The sequence below is a fragment of the Adiantum capillus-veneris genome, chromosome 17 (assembly GCF_014529385.1).
Source record: "Adiantum capillus-veneris isolate H3 chromosome 17, ASM1452938v2, whole genome shotgun sequence".
Lineage (NCBI taxonomy): Eukaryota > Viridiplantae > Streptophyta > Polypodiopsida > Polypodiales > Pteridaceae > Adiantum > Adiantum capillus-veneris.
The window spans coordinates 30,405,483-30,430,649 of NC_140947.1; the positions used below are offsets into that span (position 1 = coordinate 30,405,483).

The 25,167-nt window shown below is 47.1% G+C and overlaps 1 protein-coding gene across 1 annotated transcript in view; it reads right to left on the bottom strand.

Annotated features, from left to right (window-relative positions):
- Nucleotides 1-25,167, bottom strand: part of EMB2763 (ribonuclease II family protein) — a 181,982-nt gene that overhangs the window by 130,607 nt on the left and 26,208 nt on the right. Inside the window, exons 2-3 of the mRNA XM_086486415.1 lie at nucleotides 12,568-12,705; nucleotides 12,322-12,479 (exon numbers count right to left, since the gene is read on the bottom strand). Of these exons, the coding sequence (XP_086342541.1) occupies nucleotides 12,322-12,479; nucleotides 12,568-12,705 (296 nt within the window). The remainder of the gene's footprint in view (nucleotides 1-12,321; nucleotides 12,480-12,567; nucleotides 12,706-25,167) is intronic.

The window sequence follows — 25,167 nt, forward strand, 5'->3', positions numbered from 1 at the left end:
ATGAAGATGATGTGATTGTTCACAAGGATAATGTGTTAGTTGATGCTTTTTCTAGCGATGCTAACCTCGTAGATTCGATCAATCACGAAGAACCGATCTTGGCTTTCGAGTCAAGGTCCAAAGAACCCGACAAGACGATTCGATCATTCACGAAGAACCGATCTTGGCGCTCGAGCCTAGGTCCACAGAACCCTCACAGGAAGTATTATGTGTTCGCATGATTGATACGCACGCATTGTTCGAGTGTTTCATTCGTGATCGTTTCCTGTATTATAGTCAGCATCGTTATGTGATCCCTTTTCCCAGGCATGACATATTGTATGTTGAGCACGTTTCTCTCATGAATGAGCATGAATGTATGCGGATTTTTCATGAAAAGCTGAAAAGTATGCATTCAAGGAAGTCACATTTCCTGTCTCTTCCTTGGCATGACACATTCGTAGAAAGAGCACATGAAAGTATGAGCACCAAGCGTGGTCATTTCCATTGTGTTTTGCCACAGTTGATTGTTCTAGATCAAAAGAGAAAGATTCGATCTCATTGTTTGCATGTGTTTGACGAACGGGTTGTCACTCCGTCTCTTTGTTCATCTACATTGCATACACAGTCTTTAGCAAAGACAATAGTTTTTCCACTCACTTTACATGAAATGAGTATGTTCATGGTTTTGTGTTGGAAATGGTTTCAGAAATTTTCAGCCATGGAGATTCTTGAAGATGAAAGAAGCAGGTCTCTAGACGAAGTTGAAGCAAGGAAGGAGCCACAGAAGACTTTGTGTCGCTTTCGGCGCGGCCCAAAGAAGCAAGAGTTGCAGGCCTTTATGAATTTCAAGTACCGCACGACCCACACATCAGAGTGGGCCGGCGAAGAGTCCCTTCCAGGATTCCGGATCCTATTGGCGATCTCCCTCCACGCCATACAGTTCGGTACCAGTACCTCACTTTGAAAAGGAGGGGATGTCACGGGACACATCCAACCCTATGTGTCCGTGGACAAGCTACAGCATGATCAGGGTTCACTCAGTTCAGTCAGTCTAGATTAGAAGTGATCTGGCACTTTGTGAGTCTATTCGTAGACCGTGCATGCCTAGTCACTGAGTGTAGATACATATCCTCTGGTTGCACACAGCATGATCATCAGAATTCCCAAGAATCCATTAGAATCAGTTAGGGGAATTTTCCAGTGCATTTAGCCTATTTTCCCTATTTTGACATTTTTCACTTATTGATTTAAGTGACTTTCCAACAAAAGTAGGTAGGGCATTTTTGCTAAGTTTGTATATAAGCAAACCCAAGATAGCACTAAATGGCAGAAGAGGCAGCAGGAGCTTCCCGCTCAACAGGCACCTTCTTAGCAGGAACCCCCATCAGCACCCCCAGCGTTTGTGGTCCCCTCGTCGCCAACCCCTTCAAGCTAGCGTTTTCTGTAGCCTCATCATTACCTCCACAGCCTGGCGTTTCCAGCCATTCCAAGGATCGCCATCAAGTCCCAGCAACCAGCGTTTTCACTAACGCTAGGAGGCAGCCAGTGTTTTTGGCATTTTCAGCCCTAGCAATGAACCTCACGATCAGTGTTTTCTTCAGCAAAGGAACAGCGTTTTCAGCCTTCTGGCACGACAGCAGATTCAGCCCTAGTTGGATGCAGAAGAACCCCAATTTTCAGCCCATACAAACGCAGCCAAAACAGTCATTTTCAGCCACCAAAACAGCCCCGAAATTCAGCAGATAGAAGACCACAGATTTCAGCCCTAAAGTCGTCGTCGTCATCGGCATAGTCCCAAGTTGCATCAATCCATTGCATCCGCATTGTACCACTTTGTGAAATCAATAAGTAGACCACTCTCGCCGACGAGAGTGGGGCCTTCGGAGGAGGGTTTTACAACGTCTCTGGTGTCGTATCTCTCTTCTCTCTCTATCTCTCAGTCTCATACACTTGCACGCACAGTGTCCATTCACTTTGTTTGTGATCATAGCATCTCTCATTAAGAACGGAAGGCTCTCCCTTCCATAAGAACTAAAAGGAACCTTGAGCACAGTTCAGAGCACTCATCTTGAGCAAAGCGCAAACAATCATTCCGCTGCACCTAACAGCAGGCTGTCTCCCATCTATACCCGCTCACAAGTGGCATGGATTGCCCAGGGGCTTGATGCATCTCAGAGTAGAAGATGATGTCTCTCCCTGTGAAGCTATCCTCAAAGGCCCCTACATCAAGACGAAGTGACCCGTTACAATTCCAGGTTGCCATCTTTAGTGTGGTCCCATAGGTCTCGCACCGTCATGAGGGACGTCGCTCCAATATCACCACCTTTCCATCTCTGTAAAAAGCAGTCTTTCCCTTTTCCCTTGCTGCTCTAATTTCCTGCATTACTTCTTGCATATGAGCAATCTGCGAGAGGGTGAGGTCATCTCCAAGAAAGATTCCAGTTTTCTTTAGGGTCGGTCTCTTCTTCAAGAAGTCCTTCTTCGCTTCCATGGAGGGGAAGCGGAGAATGAGTGCCCTTTCCTTCGAGGTTTCTCCGTTGCTCCCGCTTTTCTTTGTGCCCACTCTCCAGGCCCTCGTATGCGTCTGCTCGTTGACCCCCACCAGAGTCATGAGTTCTTTCACCTCTTCCTCCACATTATCTTGGTCTTTGAGGCCAAATATCCTTACGTGTAAGGCCCGCACACGTCTGCTTTGCTCCTCTTCGAGTCTCAAGTTGATGATGGTTGGTGTGGGGGTAGGGGTTATTTCCTTGCCTTTCCCTTTCTTGACAATCTCGATCCATTTTTCGGCCTTTTTTGCTTTTTGTTGGGTCTTTGTGATGACATCCACCCACGAGGTCGTCATTTCTTCACCTTCTTTGATGGCCCGCGCTTGTTCCTTAATCGTGTTAAGCTCTTCAATTACTGAGGATTGAAGCTCTCCCTCTTCGACGACATTTTGCGATCGCACCTCTGCAAGCTCTTTCTTGAGTAGTGCGATTTCCTCATCTTGGGCCTTCACGCGATCCTCGAGTGTATGTATCGCGTTTTCCTGTGCTGCCACGCGCGCGTCGAGTATGTTGATAGTACCTAGGAGGTGGCTGTAGATCATGCTGATGGACTCGAGTCTCGCTTAGCTCTTCTTTGCATTTTTGGATGGTATCCTCCATCGGGTCATCTTTGCCATTCTGCTTCCTCATGGTCGGAAGGCCGCCACAGGAGGGGGAGAGGGATATAGGAGTGAAGGGAGAGGCACGCGGCTATTCTCTTTTTTTTTTTCTCTCTCTCTCTACGCGGCTAGGCTTTCTCTCTCTACGCGCACAGGATTTTTTTTATTTTTTTCCCTCTCTCTCTCTCTCTCTCTCTCTCTCTCTCTCTCTCTCTCTCTCTCTCTCTCTCTCTCTCTCTCTCTCTCTCTCTCTCTCTCTCTCTCTACGCTCACAAAGTTTCTCTCTCTACGCTCTGCCCTCTTTCTCTCTCTATGCAAATTCTCCCCTCTTTCTCTCTCTACGCAAAATCTCCCCTCTTTCTCTCTCTACGCCCTTTTCCCCCTCTTTCTCTCTCTACGCTACTTTTCCCCTCCCCTCTTTCTCTCTCTCTACGCACTAGGTTAGGGCAGGGACAGTGCGCGAGCGGGGGGGGGGGGGGGGGGGGGGGGGGGGGGGGGGGGGGGGGGGGGGCAAAGGGCGGGGGTGAAGGGGGCGGCGCAAGAGAGCAGAGGACGGGGACAAAGGCGGTGCAGTAGGGGCGACGGGGACAGGGCAAGGGGGGGGGGGGAGAGAGAGAGAGAGAGAGAGAGAGAAAAATGAAATGTTATATTAACGTCTTCAAAAGGCCAAAGTGACCTATGAGACCAAAAAGTTAAAATGTGGTGGATCTGATACAAAGTCTAAGTAACAAAATAAAAATACTATAGAATCCTAAGCTGCTAGATGTGAGCTAAGCAGCTAGCTGGGCTTGTGTAGGATATACAGAGGGGGTGGGGGTGAAATGGATGGGGGGCTAAGACAACATAGTGTGGGTGTATCCTCAGAAAGAGCTAGATCACAAGAGATCCTGCATCGGTCGCTGGCGGATCTCATCAATCTCCTCCATGGTCAGTAGTCTGACCGGACGTCGTGCATGACGGGCCAAAGTGATCCAAATCCTCTGGTTTAGCCTCCGTCGATGTTGTGTAGTCCTCCGTAGTCGTGAGCATCTGGATCTCCCTAGCTCGGTCGCTCGGTCGATCAATGTGCCTCTCGTGCGAGGAGAATGTGGGGTCTGCTAGTAGCTCCTCCGAATGTCCAGTGACTGCTCTAAGTCTGTGAACCGTCTCCGAGACTAGCTAGCATCTCCTCTCATCAGGCTCTCTCTGTGTTTGCGTAGCTCGAGCAAAAACAATCCCAAGCATCTCTAGTCCTCGTACTCCATGACTCTAGAGAGTGGTCCAAAGCCCTCTCTAAACAGGTAGTGGAAGCGGCCTCGTATCTCATAGTAGACTGGGTAGTGGCATATGTAGTGCAACTCTGTCTCAGGCTCCATGTGACACAGGGGGTTATGTCCTAGCCTCTGCTAGTACTCCGCTGTATCTCCAGTCTCAACCCGAAGCTTGTGTGAAGATGTGTGTATCTGGCCAATAGCACATCATATCCCATGAGACAAGTGGGTGTCCATGTATCTAGGTCTCGTCTCAAAGCCGTCCTCTGTAAGCTGAAGAAGATGCTCTCTATAGAAAACCATCTTCGTGCCCAGCTCATGTTCTGGCTATATCCATGTCCTCCTGGTGTCTAGCTGAGTCAGGTCTTACCGGCTGAGTCAGGTCTTACCGGATGAGCGTGGTGATCTCGGACTGTGTAATAGTCTGAGAGGGTGCATCCAATGAGAACTGGAAGGGGGGCAATCTGTACATGCTGAACCCATGTGCCTAAAACCATGATGTCATCTCCCCATACCAGCATGTCGTATTTCCCTGCATGGCTAACTGTCGGGAGGACTCAAGTGCTAGGCAGGCATATTTGTCTCTGGGAAGGTCCCACAAGTGGTGCATAAAGGAGACTGATCTAGTGAGCGCCTCGACCACTAGGGGGGGGGCAGCTAGCTCTGCTCGAATAATGTCACGTGGTACTGAAGTCTTTGCCCTATTAAGCCACGAGATCATAGAGACCAGAGGCTTCTCCATGTTCCCCCATCCATCAACTCGACCCGATCTCCCATGATGCTCCAATGAAGGCCCCCACATCTCAGCCCCATAGAGCAATGCGGAAGCCACCAGAGTGTCAAAAGGCCAGAGCTTCGTCCGAGGCTCCTGAAACTGAATCTGTGAACACATCCTCTCCAATCTACCCAATGTTGCATGTGCTCTAGTCAGTCTAGTGTTTGCTGCTGCTCTCCTCAATGAAAATACAAACTGATGAGGACATGAACATCCATGTACTATCACGTTCAAGTTGACTACTCCCAATGTTGGGGTTGGATTCTTGCTGCATCCTTTGATTGTCGCTATTCCTGTTGTTGTCAATGCTTGACTTGTTGCTTTTTTGTACGTTGAATAATTGACTGCATTACTCTAGCTCCTGTGTCGACCAAAGCATTGGTGCTATGATTGTTGAGCTGTACTTTGATGCGCAGGTCCATTCCATCTAGCCAGTCATCATCTGTTGAAACTGAATCTTTAGGTATTTCCCATTGTCGGTCATCTATTTCCAGAGTGTTGATGGGAATCAGTATCTGCTGATTCTTGAGAGCAGCTTTTCGTTTGAGTACCCAAAGCCGAGCTTCCTCTTGGGCTTCATCAATAACTTGCTGTCGTTTAATCTTCCTTTGCTTGGCTGCATGCATTCTTTCTAGCAATTCATTGGTTAGCGGCAAATTGTATTTCTTTAAACGACATCCACTAATCCAATTAGCCATTGGTTCACCATCTAGGATGGACAATTTCAATGCTACACTTGGAGATACATCTTCAATGATAAACGATCCGTTTCCCTTTTTCTTAAACTTGGGAATGTGTTGCTTAAGGGAATAGATTAAAACTAAGTCCCCTTTTTTGAAGATTTTTTGTGATTAAGTGGGAATCAAAAAACTGTTTTTGTTTCGGCTTTTGTGCATAGATGTGAGCTATAGCATTTAGCCTTTGTTCATTAGCTTTTCCCAATCTTCAAGTCTTTCTGACAATTCATGTCCAGTCCACTCAAATTTTGCTACCCTTAATGTCGGTGTTGGTCCACTAAAGACCACCCCAAGGTAGGTGTAAGCATCATGGCCCATATGTGAATGTGGGTGATGATCTCTTGACCCACTGTGGGGTGGTGTCAAACACCATAACCTTGGTTTTACCAAGGTCGACAAACAAACCACTATAGTGAGCAAACCTATGCAAAGCATCCAAGTGCGTTGCATCCCCTCCGTAGAGTTAGAGATCAACACAATATCATCAGCATATAACAATAGTGGAATCCATGTCCTTGCCAGTTGTGCACCTCTATCACCATCTCTCTCAACATAGTCACAAACCTCATCTACATATATACCAAATAGAGTAGGAGAGAGCGGGCAGCCTTGCTTCACTCCGATAGTGGAGTGAACTAATGTAGATAGCCCCTCTGAAGTGCGTACATGCCCTACTATTGACCTGTATAATGACATGATCCCCCAAAGCAGCTCTGTGGGGACTCCCATCTCCTGTAGTTTGCGCATCAATCTAGCTCTGGGTACTGTGTCAAATGCTTTGCGGAAGTCCACAAAGCTACAATAGATCCGTCTCCCATGTGATATGCTCTCCTCAATAATGGCTCTTAGTGTCAAGATGTGATCAAGAGTAGAAAAACCTCTCCTAAACCCTGCCTACCCGGTTGCGCGTATACCCTCCCTCTCTGCCCATCTACTCAGTTGCTGCTCAAGAATGGATGCATACAACCATGCCAATGTGTGTCCAATCATGATAGTGCGATAATTCCCAAGCTCCATAGGGTTGAAGATAGGTACAATAGTAGATACGCTCCAGTATCAGGCAAGCCCTCACACATGGCACGGTTGAATGAGAACAAATCCCTGGCATGTATAAAATGCTCAGCCACTAAGCCACCATGATCATATGCTCTCCCAATCCTCATCCTATCAATGGCCTTCTTCACCATCTCAGCGGTGAAAAAAGCACATGTGTGCTCCATAGAGGTAATGGCAAGGGGTGGGTAGTGCTCATGAAAGAGTCGCCATGCCTTACATGAGTCCTGACTCAAGAAGAGCTGGTATAGATCATGCTCTAGTTGAGCCAAAAATGCCCCCATTGCTTCCATTTTTCTTATTGCCCACTCTCCAAGTCTCGTGTACATTGGCTCATTAACCCCCATCATAGTCATGAGTCCTTTTACCTCTTCGTCCGCATTATCTTTGTCTTTAAGGCCACAAATTCTCACATGTAAAACGCGCACACGTCTTCTTTGCTCCTCTTCTAGTGTCAGGTTAATAATGGTGGGTGTGGACATTGTTTCCTTGCCTTTCCCTTTCTTGGCAACCTCGATCCATTTCTCGGCCTCATCCCCTTTCAGTTGAGTCTTTGTAATAACATCCACCCAAGAAGTCGTCATTTCTTTGTGCTGCTCTTCCCCCTCTTTGATGGCCCGCACTTGCTCTTTAATTGTGTTGAGTTCTTCTATTACTAAGGGTTGCAATTCTCCCTCTTCAAGTGTGTTTCGGGATCGCACCTCGGCAAGCTCCTTCTTAAGTAGCACAATCTCTTCCTCTTGGGCTGTCACACGATCTTCCAATGTGGTTATCTTGCCTTCTTGGACCAACACACGTTCTTTGAGCCTCTTTATTGTGCCCAAGAGGTTGCGGTTGATCTTGTTAATGGTCTCAGCTATTTCTTCTTTGCACTTTTGAATGGCATCCTCTAAAGGGTCACCAAAGACCTCACACACCTTCGAAGATGGTGAGAGCTAGCGGGGTATGAGAGTATATACCTAGATGAATCCAGGATAAGCCCAGATTCACCCTTGAAGGAAAGTGCAAGGTAAAGACCCATGGTAGTCACCCACAAGACAATATAACCATCAGCTCCATCATGCATAGTATTGACTAAATACCACGACATCCCCACTAACGTCGTCAATGCCCAATAGTGGGTGTAGAACTAGGTACTAACATATGCTCTCCAGCACAACACACACCACACGCACACACACACATGAGCATACATCAACACAAAGTTCAGTATGCTGAGTTTCTATCATGACTCCGGAGATCAAGGGCAGACTCAGCCATAATGAAGCCTAGCACTAAATCGGAAAAATTAGCACAAAAATGAGGTAGTTGATAGGGCATACGCACCACAAAAGATAGAAAGAATTAGCACAATATCAACTGGTCGTAACTCGGACGAAAACTTCACAATGTGAAGTCTGCATGTCCGCAATACGACTAAAAAATATACCTAGATGAATCCAAGATAAGCCCAGATTCACCCTTTAAGGAAAGTGCAAGGTATAGACCCATGGTAGTCACCCACAAGACAATATAACCATCAGCTCCATCATGCATAGTATTGACTAAATACCACGACATCCCCACTAACGTCGTCAATGCCCAATAGTGGGTGTAGAACTAGGTACTAACATATGCTCCCCAACACAACACACACCACACGCACACACACACATGAGCATACATCAACACAAAGTTCAGCGTGCTGAAATTCTGTCATGACTCCGGAGATCAAGGGCAGACTCAGCCATAATGAAGCCTAGCACTAAAAGAAGCATTAAATCGGAAAAATTAGCACAAAAATGAGGTAGTTGATAGGGCATACGCACCACAAAAGATAGAAAGAATTAGCACAATATCAATTGGTCGTAACTCGGACGAAAACTTCACAATGTGAAGTCTGCATGTCCACAATACGACTAAAAAATATACCTAGATGAATCCAAGATAAGCCCAGATTCACCCTTGAAGGAAAGTGCAAGGTATAGACCCATGGTAGTCACCCACAAGACAATATAACCATCAGCTCCATCATGCATAGTATTGACTAAATACCACGACATCCCCACTAACGTCGTCAATGCCCAATAGTGGGTGTAGAACTAGGTACTAACATATGCTCCCCAACACAACACACACCACACGCACGCACACACACATGAGCATACATCAACACAAAGTTCAGCGTGCTGAAATTCTGTCATGACTCCGGAGATCAAGGGCAGACTCAGCCATAATGAAGCCTAGCACTAAAAGAAGCATTAAATCGGAAAAATTAGCACAAAAATGAGGTAGTTGATAGGGCATACGCACCACAAAAGATAGAAAGAATTAGCACAATATCAACTGGTCGTAACTCGGACGAAAACTTCACAATGTGAAGTCTGCATGTCCGCAATACGACTAAAAAATATACCTACATGAATCCAGGATAAGCCCAGATTCACCCTTGAAGGAAAGTGCAAGGTATAGACCCATGGTAGTCACCCACAAGACAATATAACCATCAGCTCCATCATGCATAGTATTGACTAAATACCACGACATCCCCACTAACGTCGTCAGTGCCCAATAGTGGGTGTAGAACTAGGTACTAACATATGCTCCCCAACACAACACACACCACACGCACACACACACGAGCATACATCAACACAAAGTTCAGCGTGCTGAGTTTCTGTCATGACTCCGGAGATCAAGGGCAGACTCAACCATAATGAAGCCTAGCACTGAAAGAAGCATTAAATCGGAAAAATTAGCACAAAAATGTGGTAGTTAATAGGGCATACGCACCACAAAAGATAGAAAGAATTAGCACAATATCAACGGGTCGTAACTTGGACGAAAACTTCACAATGTGAAGTCTGCATGTCCGCAATACGACTAAAAAATATACCTAGATGAATCCAGGATAAGCCCAGATTCACCCTTGAAGAAAAGTGCAAGGTATAGACCCATGGTAGTTACCCACAAGACAATATAACCATCAGCTCCATCATGCATAGTATTGACTAAATACCACGACATCCCCACTAACATCGTCAGTGCCCAATAGTGGGTGTAGAACTAGGTACTAACATATGCTCCCCAACACAACACACAACACACGCACACACACACATGAGCATACATCAACACAAAGTTCAGCGTGTATGAGAGTAGATTGAGAGGAAGGAGTAGTCATATGAGAAAGAAGTATATCTCCTCTCATAATCACTCATAATAGCTTTAGCATAGCTTAAATAGCATGGTAGTGTGTTTGTGTAACTCAAGTAGATATAGTCCAAGACATCTCTGGTCCTATAGCTCATGACTCTAAAGAAAGGTCTGAAGCCTTCTCTAAATAGACAGTGGAAGCGACCCCGTATCTCGTAATACACTATGCACTAACATATATAATGCATCTCCGTCTCTGGCTCTGTGTAGCATAGGCGGCATATCTTGCTGGCTGTTGTTATCCCTCTGAACCTACCAGTCTCAATCTCAAGCTGGTGTGAAGATGTCCATATCTGACCAATGGCACACCGTAACCCATGAGAGAGATGTGTATCCATATAGCAGGGCCGAATCACAAACCCATCCTATGAGTTGGAGAAGATGCTCTCTACAGATGGCCATCTTCGTGCCCAACTCCTACATTGGCTCTATCCATGTCTTCCCGGTGTCCATCTGGTCAGGTCCGGGCGAATGAGTCTAGTAATCTCCACCGGTGTAAGAGACAGCGATGGTGCATCAAGGGAGTACCAGAAAGGGGTTAAGTTGTCCATGTTGAAGCGATGTATCTGGAACCATGATAACATCTGTGCATACCAGCATGATGTGTCCCCCTGTAAAGCTAACTGTCCGAGAGGACTCAAGGATCAATCTCGCCTTTTATCTTTGATAGTATCCCATAAGCTGTGCATAAAGGAGCATGATCTGGTAAGCGCCAACTTGGCTGTAATGATCTCGCGTGGCACGGAGGCCTTGGCTCTAATCAACCAAGAGATTATAGATACCAAGGGCCTCTCCACCCATCTTGACCTATAGAGGGTCCCCAAACCCGAATCCCATAGAGCATAGCTAAAGCTACCAATGTGTGAAAGAGCCAGAGCTTTGTTCGGGGTTCTTGGAACATAAACCTGCGAACACACCCTCTCCTATCCTCCCAAGGCCGCATACGCTCTGGTCAATCTAGTCTCTGCTGCTCTCTTCAAAGAAAACCTTGGCCCAGTGAAGAATACCCCAAGATAAGTGTATGCATCTTTGTACTCCACACTCTCCTGACCATAGGTGAATGTAGGTGACGATCTCCTGACCCATTAAACACCGCACCCTTAGTTTTACCAAGATTTATAGGACAATCCACTATCCTCCGCAAAGCTATGTAATGCATCCAAATGTCGTTGCCTACCCTCCGGTGAGTCAGAGATCAACACAATATCATCAGCATATAACAACAATGGAATCCATCTCCCTGCTAGTTGGGCACCTCTGTCACCCTCTCTGTCAATGTAATCAGAGACCTCATCTATATACATACCAAATAGAGTAGGGGACAATGCCAAATGGTCAACCTTGTTTCACTCCAATAGTGGAGTGAACTAAATCAGATATCCCCTCTGGAGTGCGTACACATCCCATCACTGATTTGTAGAGAGCCATGATCCCCCAAATCAACTCATTGGGCACTCCCATCTCCTGTAGTTTGTGCATCAATCTAGCTCTGGGCACCATGTTAGCAGTAGCATGGTAATAACACTACTAGAGGCCCATGACAAAATAAAAATTACAAAAGCACTCCAAAAATATAGAATTTGATAAATTTAATACAGGTTTAGACTTCAATTGGCAAAGACAAGCCGTTCACTTTGCTTCAATCAGAATCATGAAAAACACTTCAATTCTTCAACAGGCTACCTGAACCAATAGCATCAACAAAACTCTGCTGCATGTGAGGTTACACTGCATAAACCTAGGGTAAGAGCAATAAAATATCTCAGATGCTGCATTCTGCTCCAGCCAGACGGTTATCAGTTAGGTGGTTCAACCTGCACTAAATTTGCTAAAAACAATGTAGTTTACTAATTGTGGTTGCTGAACATGTTTCAATAGAGATAATTTTTTAACATTGACATGAAACTCTCATCTAAGCCTAACTGACCAACTAGAACTGAGAAGGGGTAAGGTTAAAAAAGCTAGTCTTAACTTCCTTGCAGAAGCCATGTATCTCATAGAGGACCTAGGGCTCCTGCTCAAAAGACAGGTTGTACACCTCTTGATCTTAGACCCTGCAGTACCTCCGCAATGCGCATGCTTACAATTAAAGATGATGTTCCCATGTAAAACTCAACATGTTTCAAACAAAGCTAGAAGATCTCAGCAAAGATAGACAAAAATACGGAACAACTAACATACTTATGATGTTCATTTGCAAACACAAAGAAGCGTCGCATAGGATTGCTGCACAACGCTCGTACACGGTTGTAAACACTCAGATTTCTGTTTTTAACTTCCTCCAACACCACAGAAAGTACCACCACATCATTGATTGCATTATTTTCTAGAAGGTCGATCTGTGAAATTTTCAAAACCATATCTGAGAAAATTTACACATACATAAAATTGCAATTAAAATGTTGGAAATAAAAAGCAGAAAAGTACATGATGGAGGGTGACATTTGTATCTAAGATGAGAATATTGGTTGCAGAGGTGCTAAGACAGGCAGCTTCCTTGTCACATGATGGACAACATAAAGCACCACATGAAATGTCATCGCGCAGATAATGCTCCCTTACCACCTGTCAACCACATCAAAATTCGTTAGTCTCAGAAAAAAAGCAGGATACAAGCAAGACTAAGAGTATCTATACTTGAAAAAGTGCAGCAAAAGTTTGGAGATGAGGAAAGAAAAAGTTAAAATCTGTAATATACCAAACATAAACATCTCCTTGAGACCAGAAGGCTGCTAATCTCGGTTTGAGTCTCTATGCAATAGGACTAAAAGAACTGATAAAAGTTAGAAATGATAACCTATATCTATTTTTAGTTGAACAATGGCAGTGGAGGTCAAAGTGTTATCTACAAGAGTGCAGCTACAAATAATAGGACTCAGCAAATAAATGGCTGCCAGCCTGCCAGGTGAGTGCTCGATTGAGCTTTATAGCCTAGTTGAGAACAAAGGTGGCATGACTGCTGAGATGAACTTCCAATCTAAAGAGAGGCCACGAGAAAGAAATCAAGAAACATACAAAGCTTTACTGACGTCTTGTAAAGTCCAAAGTGGACCTATGAGGCAGAGTCTGACGTGAGTATGTGTGTTAGAGATGAATGGCTGCAGCATTCTCTCTAATGTCAAGTGATTGTGTTGAATGATTGGGTCAATAACTGTTAACAATGCTACTTGCGTTTTTGTGTATACAAGTATAACCGCTCTAAATTACTCATCTTTTAGAGAGGGGTATGTGACAACTTTGTGAGGTGGTAGTGCCGATTGGACACACACACTCACACGGCAGGCAAGGTGGATCCTAAGCTGGCAAGAGCAGTCCGCAATTCATGGGGAATTTGCACCGCAATTTAAGGCAAAAAACGTGGAGCTATATGGCGGTCATGGCAGATTCACACTAGACTTTTGAGTGCCAGTTTTTAGAGCATGTCACAGAAACGGAAGCATGCACTTAAATACTTTAGAGTTATTTTAGCTATTCCACGTAGGATTCCGCACAGAATAATACTAGGAAAACAATGGAGAAAAAGAACACAGCACTAGGGACCAGAAGATGGGTTGGTCCTCCCTCCCCTTCCCCCCCCCCCCCCCCCCCCCCCTCCTCCAGGAGACTTTCTATTAGTTATGAACTGTTACAAGCACATAAACTGGAAAAGCTCACACTATTCTCTATCTCGAAGACTATTCTGATGCATAGAAATTGCATGTGTTCATGAGAATATTGGTTGAAATTTGAGAACGGCTATTTCTGCTTTGTTCTGAGGTTTCTTGGCGGGAGCGATCACTACTGCTGTCTGCTCACTTATGGGGTACCCAAACGGGAGTGCCTTGGCTGAAATGTACGACTCGAATTCGACAGTGCTAAAAAACTAAGCGGGCAACCAATACTGCAGCTATTCTCCGCGGGGACGCACACAAGCTTCTATGGTTTCCGTCACCTTCATCGCAAGCCGCGTAGGGGGGGGGGGGGGGGGGAGAGAGAGAAATGAAATGAAATGTTAACGTCTTCAAAAGGCCAAAGTGACCTATGAGACCAAAAAGTTACAATGTGGTGGATCTAATACAAGGTCAGAGTCAGAGTAACAAGATGACAACAATGACAAAAATGAAATGACAAATGTCACAATAAAATACTATGGAATCCTAAACTACTAGGTGTGGACAGCAACTAGCTGGGATATCTAGATCACAAGAGATCCAGCATCGGTCACTGGCGGACCTCATCAATCTCCTCCACGGTCAGTAGTCTGACCGGGCGTCGTGCATGTCGAGCCAAAGTGATCCGAATCCTCTGATGCAGCCTCCGCCGATGCTGTGTAGTCCTCCGCAGTCGTGGGCATATGGATCTTCCCAGCTCAGTCGCTCGGTCGATCAGTGTGCCTCTGGTGTGAGACGACGAGCTCTACTGTGGTAGTAACTCCTCCGGGTGTCCAATGGCAGCTCTAAAGAAATCTGTGATCTGTCTCTGGGACTGGCTAGCCTCTCCTCTCATCAGGATCTCTCTGTGTCTGCGTAGCTCGAGCAAAAACAAACCCAAGCATCTCTGATTCTCGTACTGCATGACTCTGGAGAATGGTCCAAAGCCCTCTCTGAACAAGCAATGGAAGCGGCCTCGTATCTCGTAGTAGACAGGGCAGTGGCATGTGTAGTGCAACTCTGTCTCAGGCTCGATGTCACACAGGGGGCATGTCCTGGCCTCTGCTGGTACTCCGTTGTATCTCCCAGTCTCGATCCGCAATTGGTGTGAAGATGTACGTATCTGGCCGATAGCACATCGTATCCCATGAGACAAGTGGGTGTCCATGTATCTGGGCCTCGTCACAAAACCATCAACCGTAAGCTAGAAGAGATGCTCTCTGTAGAAAGCCATCTTCGTGCCCAGCTCCTGTGCTGGCTGTATCCATGTCCTCCTAGTGTCTAGCTGAGTCAAGTCCTGGCGGATGAGCCTGGTGATCCCGGACTGTGTAAGAGTCAGAGAGGGTGCATCCAATGAGTACTGGAAGGGAGGCAATCTGTCTATGCTGAACCCATGCGCCTGAAACCATGATGTCATCTCCCCATACCAGCATGCTGTATCTCCCTGCATGGCTAACTGTCGAGAGGACTCAAGTGCAAGGCGGGCATATCTGTCTCTGGGAAGTTCCCACATGCAGTGTATGAAGGAGACCGATCTGGTGAGCGCCTCAACCACTAGTGGGGGGGCAGCTAGCTCTGCTCGAACAATAGCACGTGGTACTGAGGCCTTGGCTCTAATGAGCCGCGAGATCATAGAGACCAGAGGCTTCTCCATGTCCCCCCATCCATCACTGCGGCCTGTCCTCCCGTGATGATCTAATGAAGGTCCCCAGATCTCAGCTCCATAGAGCAATGCAGAAGCCACCAGAGTGTCAAACAGCCAGAGCTTAGTCCTAGGCTCCTGAAACTGAACCTGTGAACACATCCTTTCCAATCTACCCAATGCTGCATGGGCTCTGGTCAGTCTAGTCTCTGCTGCCCTCCTCAATGAAAATGCTGGCCCACTAAAAACCACTCCAAGGTAAGTGTACGCATCTGTATACTCCACAGTCTCCTGGCCGTATGTGAATGATGGCGCTCACCTCCTAATCCACTGTGGGGTGGTATTAAATGCCATGACCTTGGTTTTACCAAGGTTGACGGACAAACCACTTTCCTGAGCAAACCTATTCAAAGCATCCAAGTGACGTTGCATCCCCTCCGGAGAGTCGGAGATCAACACAATATCATCAGCATATAACAATAATGCAATCCATGTCCCTGCCAGCTGTGCACCTCTATCACCATCTCTCTCAATGTAGTCAGAAACCTCATCCACATACATACCAAATAGAGTAGGAGAGAGCGGGCAGCCCTGCTTCACCCCAATAGTGGAGTGAATCGGTGTGGATAGACCCTCTGAGGTGCGTACCTGCCCCACTACTGACCTGTATAATGCCATGACCCCCCAAATGAGCTATGTGGGTACTCCCATCTGCTGTAATCTGCGCATCAATCTAGCTCTAGGCACTGTGTCAAATGCTTCGCGGAAATCCACAAAGCTACAATAGATCCGTCTCCCACGCGATCTACCCTCCTCAATGATGGCTCTGAGTGTCAAGATATGGTCAAGAGTAGAAAAACCCCTCTCGAAGCCTGCCTGCCCGGCTGCGCGTATCCCCTCCCTCTCTGCCCATCTACTCAGCTGCTACTCAAGAATAGATGCGTACAACCGTGCCAATGTGTGTCCAATCATGATAGTGCGATAATTCCCAGGCTCCATAGGGTCTCCCGACTTGAAGATAGGTACAATAGTGGATAGGCTCCAAGTATCAGGCAAGCCCTCACACATGGCACGGTTAAACATCACTGCTAGAAGCTCTGCTAGTAGATCTCTGGCATGCGTGAAATGCTCAGCCACTAAACCATCATGGTCGTATGCTTTCCCAGTCCTCATCCTGTCAATGGCCTTCCTCACCATCTCCGCGGTGAAAAAAGCACATGTGTGTGAGCTTGGATCGGGAGGGTCGAGAAGGGGAGGCTGCTCAGGAACTGTGTACAGGATGATGCGTACTGGCCCCAGTCCTCTGTAGAAGTGATGGCGGGGGGGGGGAGAGTGCTCCTGAAAGAGCCGCCATGCCTCACGTGAGTCCTGACTCAAGAACAGCTGATATAGATCCTGCTCTAGCCGAGCCAAAAATGCCCTCTTCTTCCGCCGCACTAGGCGTCGGAAGTCAATCTGTGACTGTCTGTGAGTGATGTCCCCCAAAAGCACCTCCCTCTGAAGTCTAGCTCTAGTGTCCCGGCATTCCTCATCATACCAACTGTTATGGGGCATGCTCCCCGAACGGCGTCTCTGCTCAGGCTGGGTATGTGGGTATGCCTCTGCTGCATCATGTAGTGTCTGTGTCAATATAGTAGTAAGCTCCTCCAGAGGACGCCCTGGCTCCTCTGTGCATAGGCGTCTGTAGATCCCATCTATGTATACAGAGTCTGTCTCCAGCGTGAAGGTGTAGCGAGTAGGGGCTGCTGTCCGTAGCCTGTGTGCTACAGTAAACTGAAAAGAGATGGTCATTGACACAAGAGCATGATCCATTGCAACACCAACAGGTCTGGGTCCAACCGTGAGATCCTAGATACTAGAGATGAGGCTCGGGTGTGCCATGACATAATCCACTGTGCTGGCTCCATGTCTGTGTGGAAAGCATGTAAAACCCCCTGAGGCGGGAAATCTCTGTAGGCCATTCAAGATGGCCAATCCATGTGCAGTCCCCATGTCTATCAAGTGTCGTCCATACTCAGTGTGTTCTCCATCTTGTGATAGTCTGGATAGGCCTGTCTCTGCAGCATCTAGCTCTCTCAGCATCTCCTCTGAAGTATCATAAAATACTGTCTGATGATGGGCAGTCCTAGCATTGAAATCCCCTAGAATGATGATGTCACCATCTCTAGAGAACTCCCATATGTCATCATCCAAAATAGAGAAAGGGGACTGTCCTCTGGGTGGTGTATACACTGACGTGCTCGGGGGAAAGTAGCAAATAGCATTGTAAAGATATCTGTCTGTCTCTGCTCTCAGTCTCACCCACATGTACCTAGCTTGCTCATCTCTGCGGGCTATATGTATCAATGGCTGCAACTCCTCCCTGAATAACACTGCCACTCCTCCTGATCCCGCCCTCTGTGCTCTAATCGTGTCTCCTATCTATAGGCAGTCTCCCATCTATATCCACTAATGTGAGGCATAGACTGCCCATGGGCCTGATGTGTCTCAGAGTAGAAGACGATGTCTCTTTCCCTGAAACTATCCTCAAAGGCGCCCACATCAAGTCGCATAGATCCATTACAATTCCACGTGGCAACTTTGAGGGTAGTCCCACGGGTCTCGCACCGTCATGTGGAGCGCCGCTCTACAATCACAACCCGGCCATCTCTGTAGAAGGCCATCTTTCCCTTCTCCCTTGCCGCTTGAATCTCTGGCATTACCTCTCTCATATGCGCAAGCTGTGTGAGAGTGAGGTCATCTCCAAGGAATATGCCCGTTTTCTTTAGTGTAGGACGCTTCTTCAAGAAGTCCTTCTTTGCCTCCATGGATGGGAAACGGATGATTAGAGCTCTCCCTTTTGAAGTCTCCCCATTTCCTTGTGTCTTCTTCCCCACCCTCCATGCCTTTGTATGAGTAGCCTCACTACCCATCATGCGGAGAAGTTCTTCAACTTCCCCTTCCACATCATCTCGGCCTTTTAGACCGGTTACTCTTATATGCAAAGCTCTAGTTTTCCTTCGTTGTTCTTCTTCTAGAGTCATGTTGATGATCGTAGGAGTGGGGACAGATGTGGTTTCTTTCCCTTTGCCTTTCTTAGCGACTTCTATCCACTTCTCGGCCTCATCCGCCTTCTTTTGCGTCTTCGTGATCACATCCATCCACGAAGACGTCTTTACCATCTTTTGTTTCTCCTCCTATTTGATCATCCGTACCTGCTCTTTGATGACCTTGATTTCCTCTACTACCGAAGGCTGGAATTCCCCCTCCTCTAGTCCACTGCTCACTCTATCGGCAAGTTCTCGCATGAGAGCTGAGACCTCTTCTTTAAGTGCTTTGGAGTCCGCCTTAAGTGCTTGTAGCTCTGCGTGCAGGTCCTCTTTCTCTTTCTTCCACTGCGCGCCTTTGTTGAGAAACATTTGAAGAAGGTTGGCCTTTTCTTTCCACCATCCCTCCATATCTGCTTTCGAGTCTTTCATCTCCCTCTCCATTTGTGTGTTCCGCTTGTTTGTAAGCACAAAGGTTGCCTTCGGATGGGGCTTACATACCGGCGAAGAAGTCATGACCTCCATCAAAAATACAATCTGCACTTCTGCCAAGTCAACCCACTATGTCCCCATCACACATACATCCCTGTCCCGCATGATGCATACATGTGTGTTCCCCATATCAATCATACATTTTTTATTTTCTGCAATTTTTTGCAATTTTCAATTTTCTGCAATTTTCTGTCAATGCTGAAAATCATTTAATTCTGAAATTCTGAAATTTCCCTGCAGGTCTGCAACTCGTGAGAAATCTGAAAATGTAAATTCTGTATTTCTGCAGGTCCGAAAAATTTTGCAGGTGTGACTGCGCGCTATCTGCACTGTAATGCACCTGCGGGCTTGGGGGGGGGGGGGGGCGGGGGGGCGCAATCCAGCCACGAGTAAGGCCGGGTGGGGGGGGGGGGGGGGGGGGGGGGGGCGCAGTCCAGCTGAGAGAGACCACGTGCTGCTGTGGCGCAGGCAGCAGGCAGGTGGCGCGCAGCTCAGAGAGAGAGAGAGAGAGAGAGAGAGAGAGAGAGAGAGAGAGAGAGAGAGAGAGAGAGAGAGAGAAATGAAATGAAATGTTATATTAACGTCTTCAAAAGGCCAAAATGACCTATGAGACCAAAAAGTTACAACTGGTGAATCTGATATCATGTCTGAGTACGAAACTAAAAGAACTAAACTTACTAAGAACTAAACACTAGAACACTGAGGAAGGAAATAAATCTGAAGCTGATTCGGGATTGAGACGAGATACAGGGGGGAGGGGTTGGTGGGTTCAGATGAAATCCCTCTTCAGTCGCTGTCGAATCTCATCAACCTCTCCATGGTCAGTACTCTAGTTGGGCGTCTTGCATGTCGAGTTAGAGTGATTTGTATCGTTTGTTGCAGACTTCGTTGATGGTAAGAGACCCCCCGAGGTCGTGGGCGTCTGGATGTGCCTAGCTCAGTGGCTCGATCAAGCAGCGTACCTCAGGTATGAGTGGGCTCTGAGATCTGCTGTACGGACTGCTCCTCTGGCTCTCCCCTGGCCGGTGTAAAGAAATCTGTGATCCGTCTCTGAGACTGTCTTTCCCCTGATGTCCTCAGCAAGCTCTCCCTAAGTTTGCGCAACTCTAGTAGGAACAATCCGAGACACCTCTGATCCTTGTATCTCATGACTCTAGAAAAAGGTCCGAAGCCTTCTTTGAACAAGCAGTGGAAGCGGCCACGTATCTCATAGGACGTCGGGCAATGACGTGTAGTGTAGCTCTGTCTCTAGCTCTAAGTTACATAGGTGACATATCCTGGCCCCTGCCAGCACCCCTCGAAATCGGCCAGTCTCGATCTGGAGCTGATGTGAGGATGTGTGTATCTGCCCAATAGCGCACCTTATCCCATGAGATAAGTGCGTATCCATGTATGCAGGCCTAGTCACAAAACCGTCCTCCGTGAGTTGGAGAAGATGCTCTCTGTAGAAGGCCATCTTTGTGTCCCACTCCTGTGTCGGCTGTATCCATGTGCTCCTGGTATCTAGCTGAATCAGATCCTGGCGTATGAGTTTGGTGATCTCTGTTCGTGTGAGAGACAGGGAGGGTGCATCCACGGAGTATTGAAACGGAGGCAATCTATCCATGTTGAAACCATGCGACCGAAACCATGTTGTCATCTGTCCATACCAACATGCTGTATCACCGTGTAGAGCTCGTTGTCCAGATGACTCCAGGGCGAGCCGAGCGTATTTGTCCCTGGGGAGATCCCATAGACCGTGCATAAAGGATACTGATCTAGTCAATGCCTCCACCACGAGGGGGGGGCGGCTAGCTCGGCTCGGATAATCTCATGCGGCATTGAGGCCTTAGCCCGGATCATCCGAGCGATCATAGAGACCAGAGGCCTCTCCATATATCTCCATCCATTTGTGTTGCCAGATCTCCCATGGTGGTCTACTGAGGGCCCCCATACCTGAACTCCATAGAGCATAGCTGGAGTCACTAGAGTGTCAAAAAGCCAGAGCTTTGTTCGTGGTTCCTGAAACTGAACCTGCGAACACATCCTCTCCAGTCCTCCCAAAGCTGCATATGCTCTCGTCAATCTAATCTCTGATGCTCTTCGTCGTGAAAATACCGGTCCAGCGAAGACTACCCCCAGATAAGTATACGCAACTGTGTACTCCACAGTCTCCTGGCCATACGTAAAAATGGGCGCTAACCTCCTGACTCACTGTGGTGTGGTGTTGAACACCATAACCTTGGTTTTCCCCAAGTTGACAGACAATCCACTATCATGAGCAAATGCATGCAAAGCATCCAAATGACGTTGCATCCCCTCTGGAGAGTCGGAAATCAGCACAATATCATCAGCATATAGTAACAACGGAATCCATTTCCCTGCTGGCTGAGCCCCCCTGTCTCCCTGACGCTCTACATAGTCCGAAAAATCATCCACATACATCCCAAAAAGAGTCGGGGATAGGGGGCATCCCTGCTTTACTCCAATAGTGGAGAGGACAATGTCAGACGTTCCCTCAGTGGTGCGCACCCGCCCCATCACTGTCCTGTAGAGAGCCAGAATCCCCCATATCAGCTCTGTAGGCACACCCATGTCTTGTAATCTGCGTATAAGTCTGGCTCTCGACACTGTGTCAAAAGCTTTGCGGAAATCCACAAAGCTACAATAGATCCTCTTGCCATGGTGTCTACCCTCCTCAATAATAACTCTGAGTGTCAGAATCTGGTGAAGAGTGGAGAAACCTCTCCTGAAACCTGCTTGCCCTGGTGCTCTTATGCCCTCTCGCTCTGCCCATCTACTCAGCTCCTGTTCAAGAATGGATGCATATAGCCTAGCTAATGTGTGACCAACCATGTTGGTGCGATAATTCCCGGGAATCATGGGATCCCCTGACTTGAAAATAGCCACAATCGTGGACATACTCCAAGTCTCGGGGAAGCCTTCATACATGGCTCGATTAAACATCATAGCCAAGAGCTCTGCAAGCATATCTCTGGCATGGATGAAGTGCTCTGCTACCAAACCATCATGATCATGTGCTCTCCTTGTCTTCATCCTGTCAATGGCTTTCCTTACCCTCTCGGCAGTAAAGAAAGAACACATCTCCGGACATGTCTCTAGTGGGTCCGACAGAGGTGGTTGTTCGGAAGCTGTGTAGAGAGATGTGGCATATTCCCCCCATGTCTCCGTGGAGGTGACCACTCGTGGTGGTGAATGTTCGTGGAATAGCCTCCATGCTTCACCTGAGTCGTGACTTATAAATAGCTGATACAGATCCTGCTCTAGCTGGGATAGATAAGCCCTTTTCTTTCGTCGCACTAGGCGGCGAAAGATAATCCGTGACTGTCTATGTGTGGTAATACCCATGAGCACTTCCCTCTGTAATTTGATCCTCGTCTCTCTACACTCCTCATCATACCAACTGTTCTGGGGCATGCTCCCAGATCGTCTCCGTGTAGGCTGGCTGTGGGGGTATGCTTCTGATGCTGCATCATGGAGCATCTCTGTCAGTATCTAAGTGAGTTCATCTAGTGGCCGTCCTGGCTCCTGGGTGCAAAGTTTCCTATATATCTCATCCATATACACAGAGTCCGTCTCCCTAATGAAGGTATACCGGATGTGTGTGGGGGGCCGTCTTAATGGAGTTGTGTTGAACTAAAACCAAGGTGAAGGACAAGATAGCATGATCAACTGCTACTCCAACTGGCCTAGTGCCCACCATGAAATCCTGAAAGAATGGAATGAGACCTGGCTGGGCATTGACATAATCCACTGTGCTGGCCCCTTGTCAGTGTGGAAAGCAAGCAAAACCTCTAGCTGTTGAAAATCTTTTTAGGACATTCAAAATGGCCAATCTATGTGCGGTTCCCATATCTATCAAGTATCTACCATACTCTGTGTATTCCTCATCTTGTGACAATCTGGATAGACCCATCTCTGTAGCATCCAGCTCCCTAAGCATCTCCTCAGAAGTATCATAAAATATTGTCTGGTGGTGGACAGTCCTAGCATTGAAATCCCCTAGTATGATAATGTCACCGTCCTTAGAAAACTCCCATATGTCATTATCCAAAATAGCAAAGGGGGATTGTCCGCTAGGTGATGCATATACTGACGTACTAGGAGGAAAGTAACAGATAGCAATGTAGAGGTATCTGCCCGTCTCTGCCCTGAGCCTCACCCACATGTACCTAGCATGCTCATCCTTGCGTGCTATATATATCATTGATTGCAACTCCTCCCTGAATAGAACTACCACTCCCCCTGAGCCTCGTCCTTGATGCTCCGATCTGGTCTCCTGTCTGCAGGCTGTCTCCCATCTATATCCGCTCACTTGTGGCATGGATTGCCCAGGGGCTTGATGCGTCTCAGAGTAGAAGATGATGTCTCTCCCTACGAAGCTATCCTCAAAGGCCCCTATATCAAGACGAAGTAATCCGTTACAATTCCAGGTTGCCATCTTTAGTGTGGTCCCATAGGTCTCGCACCGTCATGCGGGACGTCGCTCCAATATCACCACCTTTCCATCCCTATAAAAAGCAATCTTCCCCTTTTCCGTTGCTGCTCTAATTTCCGGCATTACTTCTTGCATATGAGCAATTTGCGAGAGGGTGAGGTCATCTCCAAGAAAGATGCCAGTCTTTTTTAGGGTCGGTCTCTTCTTCAAGAAGTCCTTCGCTTCCATGGAGGGGAAGCGGAGAATGAGTGCCCTTTCCTTCGAGGTTTCTCCGTTGCTCCCGGTTTTCTTAGTGCTCACTCTCCAGGCCCTTGTATGCGTCTGCTCCTTGACCCCCACCAGAGTCGTGAGTTCTTTCACCTCTTCATCCACATTATCTTGGTCTTTCAGGCCACATATCCTTACGTGTAAGGCCCGCACACGTCTCCTTTGCTCCTCTTCTAGTGTCAAGTTGATGATGGTTGGTGTGGGGGTGGGGGTTATTTCCTTGCCTTTCCCTTTCTTATCCATTTTTCTACCTTTTCCGCTTTTTGTTGGGTCTTTGTGATGACATCTACCCACGAGGTCGTCATTTCTTTTTGTTGCTCCCCACCTTCTTTGATGGCCCGCACTTGTTCCTTGATTGCGTTAAGCTCGTCAATTACTGAAGGTTGAAGCTCTCCCTCTTCAAGGACATTCTGCGATCGCACCTCTGCGAGCTCTTGAGAGAGAGAGAGAGAGAGAGAGAGAGAGAGAGAGAGAGAGAGATATGAAATGATATATTTGTTAGAGTTTTGGCATCTCAAGTGAACTGCCCAATGTAAACCCATGATTTATTTTGTCTTTTAGGTGTTTATTTGTCAAAGTCTGGGTAGGGCAATTTACTGAGGTTGCTATATAAGCAACCCCTTGCCTCCATTGTATACACATTCAATTATTCATTGCCAAGGTTGATTGGTTGTCACGTGCACATCTAACCCTATGTGTACGTGGACAAGCTACTTCATGACATGGGTTCAGTTCAGTTCAGTTAGCCTGGTGCCCTAGCGTTTTTACATTTGCAGAGCATCCTAGCGTTTTGCAGATTTCCGGCGACAGATTCAGCCATAGTCTCAGCGTTTTCAGTTTTCAGAACAGACACCGTAGTAGGAACCCCAAACCTCGCAGATCTCACCTTCCCGCAGTAGATCCTCGCTGCACGGTCAGATCCACCAAAGTTTGCAGATTCAGCTTGGAAAATGCAGATTTCAGCATCTGCGTTTTCAGCGCGTCGTCGTTGCATTATCGTCATCGCCGTCGTCACAGACATAGAGTCAAATATCAGCAAATAAAGATTTACAGATTTCACTCATTAGTGTTTTCAAATTTCAGCCTGTCTCATTGTCGTTCTCATCATCGTTGACATGATCGGCAAGTCCAAAGCATTGTAGAGTCCAAAGCATTGTAGAGATTTGTGCAATCAATAGTAGACCGCTCTCGCCATAGAGAGTGGGGCCTTCGGAGGAGGGTTTGACAACATTCTCGTGTCGAATTCTTCTCTCTCTCTCTCTCAGTCTCAGCACCGTCATTCACAGTGTTTGCCACTTTGTTTGTAATCATTTGCACTCTCTCACTAAAGGAACGGAAGGCTCTCCCTTCCGTAAGTAAAGGGAACCCTTGAGCACAATTCGGAGCACTCATCTTGAGCAAAGTTCAACATTCACTTCCGCTGCACCTTACATGGGTATCAGAGCTTTGGCAGTGTTCTGTATCACTCAAGGAAAGAACTACATAATTTTTTTTGCTCGTTGCGGTCGCACGTAACCCAAGTCCACTTGGGCG